At 47.0% G+C, this 8,737-nt stretch overlaps 1 protein-coding gene across 1 annotated transcript; it reads left to right on the top strand.

Annotated features, from left to right (window-relative positions):
* Positions 1-4,354: 4,354 nt before the first annotated feature.
* Positions 4,355-5,369, top strand: LOC145491430 (uncharacterized). Its single transcript, XM_081470620.1, has one exon. The coding sequence runs from the start codon at positions 4,383-4,385 to the stop codon at positions 5,364-5,366; it is 984 nt and encodes a 327-aa protein (XP_081326746.1). The 5' UTR covers positions 4,355-4,382; the 3' UTR covers positions 5,367-5,369.
* The last annotated feature ends 3,368 nt before the right edge of the window (positions 5,370-8,737 follow it).

Here is an 8,737-nt window from a genome sequence, read left to right as displayed (position 1 = left end):
TTCAAAAAGAATGAAGAGGACCTGATAAGACAAAAATTTGACGAATTCATTGAAAAGGCAAAAGGAGAAATAGAGCACTGGTCCGAGATGGGATCAGGATGGGTGGTTGAAAGGATACAGGTCGCGTACGTGAATGTTGCGCGCTATCAGCCACTTCGCGGAGGGACCTATCTGCCTCTTCCGGCCAAACTGGCGAACAAGAAGGCAATAGTAAACGTGAAAAACAAGGATAACGAATGTTTGAAGTGGGCGCTCAGAGCCGCTTTATTCCCTCCGAAAAACGGGAAAGATCCGCAAAGACCAAGCAAATATCCTGTTAACGATGGTATCAACTACGTTGGCATCGATTTCCCCACACCGGTAAAACAGATAGAAAAGCTCGAGGCCCAAAACCCGAAACTCGCAATAAACGTATTTGGCTGGGAAAACGATTGTGTGATCGTACACCACATAAGCAAAAAACAAGCGAACGTGCCGCGGATAAACTTGATGTTGATCGAGTCAGGGGAAATTCAGCACTACTGTTACGTAAAAACAGAAAGCGCTTTGCTTTTCGATCAGACCAAGCACAGCAACAAAAAGCACTTTTGCATGCTGTGCTTGACCGGCGCGGTTTCACAAGAGAAGACTTGCTCGTGGATCACAAAAAATATTGCAACGGTGTGAATGGCAGGTCGACAAGGATTGAGATGCCGAAAGAGGGGGAAAACATCCTTTCCTTCGAAAACTTCAAAAAACAGATGAAGATGCCCTTCATTATTTACGCTGACTTTGAGGCAATTATCAGAAAGATTCTGGGCTGTGAGCATGAGAGAATGCAAACAAGCTACACAGAGAAGACCGAAAAGCACGAGGCATGCGGTTACTCTTATCTTGTTGTGAGAAGCGATGGTAAAGTGGTAGGTTCGAACACGTACAGGGGCGAAAACGCGGTGGGGGAGTTTTTAAGTGCCGTTCTGCAGAAAGAGGAGAAAATAAGAGAGAGTTTGGCCACACCAAAGCCGATTGATATGGCGTGTAAGGACTGGGAAAAATTCAAAAACGCAAAAGACTGCCAAAAGCGCTTTGCTTTTCGATCAGACCAAGTACGAAGGCGCAAAGCACTATTGCATGCTGTGCTTAACCGGGTTCTCAAGAGCAGACTTGCTGGTGAATCACAAAAAATATTGCAACGGTGTGAACGGCAGGCCGACAAGGATCGAGATGCCGAAAAAGGGGGAAAACATCCTTTCTTTCCGAAACTTCAAAAAACAGATGAAGGCGCCTTTCGCTATTTACGCGGACATTGAGGCTCTTGTCAGAAAGATTCATGGCTGTAAGCGTGAGAGAACGCAAAACAAGCTACACAGAGAAGACCGAAAGGCACGAGGCATGCGGTTATTCTTACCTTGTTGTGAGAAGCGATGGTGAAGTGGTTGGTTCCAACACTTACAGGGGTGAAAACGCTGTTGGGGAGTTTTTAAGTGCCATTATGCAGGAGGAGGTGAAAATAAGAGAGAGTTTGGCCACACCAAAGCCGATTGAAATGACGTGGAAGGACTGGGAAGACTTCAAGAAAGCGGTCGATTGCCACGTTTGCAACAAAGCTCTGATAAAAGACGAATTCATGGATTCTTTGCCCGTCTGGAACTTTGAAGAAGAACCGGATGAAGAAGGCGTAAGAGAAAAATGGGGTTATTGGGGGCAAGAAACGAGAGTTGCCGCGTCAATGACGATCTTGACAAGCTTGTTGTCGGACATGGCGCGCTTGATATAAGGAAAGATCGAAAGTTTAAAACAAAATTAATTGGGAGGACCTGTCTTTTCAACTTCCGCGAATTCTTTGATTTTGTCTTCTATTTCAATTTCTCGCCTGACCTCTTGTTTCCTTTTTCTCCGCCTTTCTCCCTCTTCAACAAGCATTTCGTCGGTAAGACGTCTCACCATCCTCCAAGTCTTGACGGTGAAATCGGCCCAAAAAAGCGTAATCCCTCCGATTGCTGCTGTATGGATGAGAACCTGCGCAAGGCTCGGCATCGTGATGTACATCACACGCAAACGTTCAAAGCATGTTTTTTAATCAAACATTTTTTAAAATCCTTTTGGCCGTGTATCGCGAGCAGGTTCTGGCTCGACACTCGCGGGCTCAGGTGCGGGCTCCGGCGTTTTGAATTTGTCGAACGCGGACTTGATCTCTTTACGTTTGCAAAAAATCCCAAGCAGTGAAACGCCAATGCCGCAAATACCAATCCATTGGTTGAAGCTGAGTCCAAAAAGGCCGCCGCTCTTTGGGCTTTCTCCTTCTGTAGTCGGAGTTGGCTCAGGGGCCTCTGGGGCGGCTTTTGCTTCCTTTTTCGCGTGATAAGCCTCGGCCGCTTTCTTCTGTTCTTCTCGGGCCAGCCGCGTTCTTTCGGCAACCATTTTTCCAGTAGCCACACGCTTGGGGTTTTTTACGCGCTGCGTGGTTGCAGTCGGAGTCGTCGCTTGCTGTGTGACATCGGCGGCAGGCGCGCTCTCGGATTGTTCGGTTGACATTGAAGCGAACCGTATTATAAGCAAATAAAAAAAGTTTAATTGTTAACAAATTGTCAGCAAGACCTAAGCATTTGTTGATGAATGGTCACCATTTATTCTGCAGTTGCTGAGCCAGGTACTCCATCAACGCCCTCAAGCGGGTAGCCGTTTTCATCACGAGAAGGGTGGCTCTGCACGGGCAACTGTGGACTAAAATCAATATGTTTTGTGTTGATCAGCGCCGTGTTGGCCGCGGCAAGAAACCGGCCGCACTTCAAAGAAAGGTTGCCGGCCAGATTGGAGAGCTCTTTGTTCAAGATGTAGTCGTTTCTGAGCTCTTTCTGATAAGCGTCGATGTCTTTGATGTTGACGACCATTCAGACCGCCTTTGATACAACAAAAATGAAGCTGTCGATCAGGCTTTCCGTTGTCTTCGAGCCCACGTACGTCTCATAGCGTTTGGCGAATTTCTCGACCTCTTTGTCGCTCAGGCGCTTCACCTGCTCGTGGATTAGCTGCACTCCGATAGCCTCTTTGGTTTTGCCTGTGGACACCAGCACGGCTAGCTGCTCGCGAAGAGCAGGAATGTCGGGGGCGGTTGGAACAAGGCCACCTGCGGAACCACTCGACGGCTCGGGCTCGGTTTGAAGGAGTTTCATAACGTCTTCTAAAGCGGCCTCTTCTGCAGCCATTGTGCAAGGATATATACAGCTTGCATTTTTTTATTCAAATAACTTTTTCCCGTGTGGGTGGCGTAGAGAGAACACAAGATAAGAGAACTTTCGCTCTTTCAGCTTTGAAACCAGACCTTTGTACTCATCCGAGGAGAGCTCGCCGGCGTAATCGTCAAAGATGGCTTTCGTTGTCCTGGCCGAGGGGGTGTAAAAGAGGACGATCGCCGCCACGTTCTCACGGAAGGAAGATGTTATTCCGGTCAACTTCTGGGTCAGCGCCCACACGCTGATGCCCATATGTCGTGCAGAAAAGGCGAGATTCACCAGCTCGCCTGTGCGCCCTTTCACATCTTTGGAGGCCGCGCAGTCGTCGAGGATTATGAGCGTGTTGGTGCCCTCGTTAAGCCATCTCACGAGCTTCAACCACCTTTCCACGTCGTGCTGCTCGCAGACTATCACATCCATTCTTGGATCGTTTTCGCCAAGCCGGTGGTAGGTCTTGTTGTGTGTGTTGTCTGGAGAACGTGAACCACAACTATTTGGAGCTGGACGCATTCGTAGCATATTCAGCAGGGGCAAGTTTTAATACCGACAAACACACTGGATAGTTTCAAATAAATGCGAAATTCCAAAGTAAAATAGAGGCACATTTTTTACTAGGCGTCGTCCTCGCCGTCGCCGTCGTATATGCGTAAGGTCCCTCCGGCGATTATTTCTAATTTGAAAAATAATAGGCTTGAAATATATTGCTATGGCGGAAGGCGGTGGCGAATTTGGTTACGAAGACCCGGATCTTGACAATCGGCTTGACCACGATGATGATGGTGATGAAGAACAAGAGGTTGACAGAACCCAACCTTTTCAGCCAGGCGCGGCGTCCACTCCCTACCAACCTGGCGACCCCTACCACGGGGGCGAACAAACGGAAATGCATACAATGCAGCACGAGCAGTCCGGCCTTCCTGACACTTCTTATCAGGAAGAAACCCCTTTGCTTGGAAGAACACCTTCAATCAGCGATCTTCAGAAAGAAAGCTATTTTCGGCAAAAAATCAAAAAAACCGTTGATATGATAAAAGACAAATTCGATAAAGCTAACTTTGAAAAATCAGAATCAGAAGAGGCACTGGGAAACTTAAGGGAAAAATTGTTGCCGTGACGCAGGGGCCCAAAAATACCGAGTACAAGATTCTGAAAGAAGACAAGTCAGGCTTAATGAAAAGTTTTATGGATAGATTAAAAAATGAACTTGGGCCGGAGTCTAGTGAAATAATAAAAGAAGACCGAGATACAATCAGAGAACAACGCCAAAGACTGAAAGAAGCTGAAAAACAGCTTCAACAGGCGGAAAAATTATCCGCGCAAAGAGAAAAAGAAAAGAGAGTATTGGAAGCTTTGAGAAGTAAAATCGAGCAAACTGGCGCTAAGATTGATGCCATTCAGGATGAACAAGGTTCGAACCTTGAAAGTGAAGCAGAACTGCGTAGGCTCAAAGAACTGAAAAAGAACTATCAAACCGATCTTGAAAACAAGAAAAAAGCTTTTGACTCGCTTTCAAAACAGGCAAAAAACAGAGAAAAGGAACAAGCCAAGGTTGACAGACTCAGGGCCAGCCTCGCAGAAAAAGAAAGTGAAACAAACGCCTTGGGAGAAAGGTACAACCAAACAAAAACGTTGGAAGACCTGAAAGAGCAGGAAAGCGAGCTGCAGCGCCAAAACGAGGAAGACCAGGCGATTATCCAAGATGAGAATGCCTCGCCCTCTGAAAAAGAAGCCGCAGAAGGCAGAGTTGCAGAAAGAAACGAGGAGATCGCACGTTTGCAAACTCAGATCGCGGAAAGGGAAAGGGGGCGGCCTCTCTTGGAAAGGGTCAAAGAGATCTTCAAAAAATACGGCGTGACCTTGACCGCTATTCTTCTCGCCGCTGGGACCACAATCGGAGCAGTCATCGGGGTCCTCACCAGAGGTTTGAAAACCACCGGCAAAGCTTTGGGAAATGCCCTCAAAGATATTGCCGCGAAACTCGGTTCTCTGCTGCCCGGGCTGATTGGCTCGATTGTGAGCTTCCTGTTCAAAGCTGCCGGCCAAGTCGTCGGGTTTCTGGCCGAGCACACCTGGCTGCTCATTCTCGCCGCGGTGGCCTTTTTGTTCGAAGAATATTTTAAGAAGCAGCGTCAACTTACCGCCACCAAGCCATGAACAGCAACGTCGATAATCCAACTGCACCGACAATGACAGCCGTTTTGTTAATTTCGTGTTGCGGTGTTTTATCCGGAGCCTCGGGCTCTATTTTTTTCCACCGGTGGCTGCGCTTGTTGAGTTTCGGACGAAGATGGTTTCCTGTGGGGTGGAATCCCACGCCCCGATTCGGCTGTTGCGGCCTTGTGTATCGGGTTAGACGGATGGCTGTTGGGCGGGTTAATTTTTGAAGGGCCGCCTGCCATGATTTTGAGCCAGCTTTTTTTGTCTCCGGGTTTACCTCGTTGTTCACCCCCAGTTTCATCCCGTTGACCGCCTGTTTCAGCTTGTTGTTGTAACCGATCGTGCTTGTGGTGTTGATTATCATTTGCGCGAGCATGAGCCAGGCCATGGGGGCAACAGCAAGATTGAGCCTGACCTTCGCTTGGTCCACCGCGAGCTGGTACCTTTGCACGCTCGCGGCCAAGTCGGGCTGTCTGATCGCGTCTTCCATCAGCACCAGGAACTCGCTCTGGGCTTCTCTCGCCCGACCGCCATAGCCGAGAATGCTGCTGCGGACGTTGACTTGCGCGCCTAGGATGCAGTAAACGAAAGCCTCGATTGACTGATTTATTCTCGACAAGCCCGCCTGCGTCAAACCATTCGCGGTGTTTGGCGCGAACCAGTCCGCTTGAGCATCAGAAGCGGCCCCCGGCTCGATGTAATAGATCAGGTTTCCTTTTATCCCTTCCCCGCCTTCATCACTGAATTTGTTCCATCCCGGGTATTGGTAGTCAGTTTTAGTCGCGCCTGACGCGTACACGTAAACGCTTCCCAGACCGTGGTTTTCCCCGTGCGTGAAACGGAAATCGCTCGAGGGGGCAATACCGAACTCGCTGCATATCCTTTTGTACGAAGCGACGTCGTAATGATTGTTGTATTGGTTGAAAGGCGGGTCTCCGGGCAAAGCGCTCATGCTCTGAATTCCTCCAAGCTGGTACAAAATGCGCCTGACCGTGAAATACACGTGGAATTTGTAGAAAGCTCTTATCTGCGGGGGGAGATCCATCCCGCTGTCAAAGATTTCGGTATCCGCACCCCTGTGTCGCGCAAAAAACCGCGAAGTTGAGCTGCTGCGGCCAATATTTCATGTCAGGCCCTCCCAGCCAGCGTTTTGATTCGACTGCCGACGTGTGCCTGAGTTTGGTTTTTTCAAATATTTCTCGGAATTTTGTCGTGAAATATTGTTCAGGCTTGACGTATATTTGGATTGGGGCGTCGAATATTTTTTTCAAACTTTGCGCTTTGCCGTCGAAAGGTACGGCAGGGATGGGCTAGGAAACTTTTGAACCAAGTGGCGCCAGCTGGTAAGGAAACCCTCCAATGTCCCCCGACCGCTTTTCTTCCAAACCGAGCGCCTTTTTCATTTCCTCGCTCCAATATTTTTTGTCTGAGCCGAAGACGCTTTGAAGCGAGCCTGGACCCTCTTTGAAAAAGATTTCTTCCGTTACGTTTTTTCCGTCGGTATTCCCCTGAGCGATGAAACGGGATCTATCGGCCTTGGGGAAATGTGCTGCAAATTTTATCCATGCGTTTGACTTGGCTATTGCGTCTTTTATCACAATGTTTGGATCTTTCCACACATTCGCCATATTATTTGAACATAATTTTTTTGTTGAATATAAAAATGGTTGTTCTCACTGTTGTCACGCAACAGAACGGAGAGACTATCTATTTTGAAGACGCGCTCTCAGAAGCAAAATATGTCAGACTTTTGAGTTGTTCTTTATTCAACTCGTGGCATAATCTGAGTTCTGTTGGCAGAATGTTTTTTAAAGAAAACAACGAAGTGGTTGCAACATTGCCTGAAGGGCATTACAATGTCGAGAGCATCGTAAAAGAACTGCAATCCAGTTTTGAATATTATAAGAAAAAAGGAAAATTGGTCTTAGAAACGAATAACCCCAATTCTGTTCTTAAAATTACAACTGTCGCTGACAATTTTGGCAACAGTAATCAAGCGAAACAAGTTTCCGTTGATTACAGTTTGGCCAATTTTCTTGGAATCGGGAGAAATTTGAGGAAAGAAGAATATATCAAAAAGCTTAACAGCCCGAGTTGCTACTTTATCCACTGCGATCTCATCGACTCGACAAAGAACTTTTTGAATGGGAAGAGGTCAGACCTTCTTGCCAAGGTTGACGTCATAGGAAAGCCTTATGAAAAAGTCAGCTATATCATGGACTCATCGCAAAATGCTTTCCGTGGCGCTTCTACAGACAAGTTCATAAATAGCATCGCCTTCAGCGTTAAAGATGAAAACGGTGAATTCTTTGATTTCAAGGGCCTGCCGCTTCTTTTTGAATTAGAGTTAAATTAAATTTCAATATATACACAATGTCTTCGGCAAATCTGTTGCCACCAAGTGCACCGCCTGACATCTATCCAAGCCTTCCCGAAACGACAAATGCCGAGAATTTCCGGCTAACCGAGATCAGCAGAATTGAAAAAGAAATTTCTGCTGAGGTCGAGCATTACAGGCCTGTGTTGAAAAAATACAAAAAAGCCCGGAAAGCGCTTCATTATTCCCTGGTTGGTATTGGCGCCTTCACAGCAGTTCTATCTTCTGGGGCTGTCGCAACATCACTCACTGGTGTTGGAATTGTTGTCGGCGCGCCTGTTGCCGGGATAGCCGCTTTATCTGGCGCAGTTTCCACTGGCCTGTTCGTTGTCAACAAGAAGCTTGAACGCAGAGTCAATAAGCACTCGAGAATACATTCTCTGGCTATCGGGAAACATGACTCGATTAACCTCGCCGTCTCTCAGACTCTTAATGATAATCGGGTTTCTGACACGGAGTTTCAACTGATCACACGTGAAATGCAGAAATATCGCCAGCTTAAAGAGACTTTACGCTCGAACTTCTCGCGAATACAGAGAAGTCCAATCCAGCCAGATATCGAAAAAATACGAAACCAGGTTCGGGACCAGGTTCGGGAAGAATATAGAAAAAAACTTGCAGATTAAACAGCAGATTTGAACTAAATTTTGAGCGAAAAAACACAAAACTCTCTCTTAGTCTTATCAAAAACAGGTGATTGTGGTATTTGTCATGTCACAAAAATAGCCTTGAACTTTCGAGAATGTTACTTACTTTACGCAGTCAAGTGCGAAATTGGGAAAACCCCCCGATCAGCTGTTTCTTTTTATCGCTCTACTGAAATCTCTTTGTTCTACCACGTTTCGTGCTCAATTTTTCCTCGAAAAAAGGCGAAAAGTGCTATTTTTTGACCAGGCCGAGAAGAAATGCCGTATTCTAACAAACTATGGACAAAAAATAGGAATCTGCCTGTAAAATTCCTCTTGGCTTCAACATTCCTGATGGCTTTGAA

Source organism: Orbicella franksi, chromosome 6, assembly GCF_964199315.1.
Source record: "Orbicella franksi chromosome 6, jaOrbFran1.1, whole genome shotgun sequence".
Lineage (NCBI taxonomy): Eukaryota > Metazoa > Cnidaria > Anthozoa > Scleractinia > Merulinidae > Orbicella > Orbicella franksi.
The sequence above is the reverse complement of the archived record's forward strand: the minus strand, read 5'-3'. Positions and strand labels throughout refer to the sequence as shown.

Bases quoted from the DNA above. Each gene is read 5' to 3' on its own strand.
- LOC145491430 (XM_081470620.1), top strand. From the start codon at position 4,383: ATGAAAAGTTTTATGGATAGATTAAAAAATGAACTTGGGCCGGAGTCT.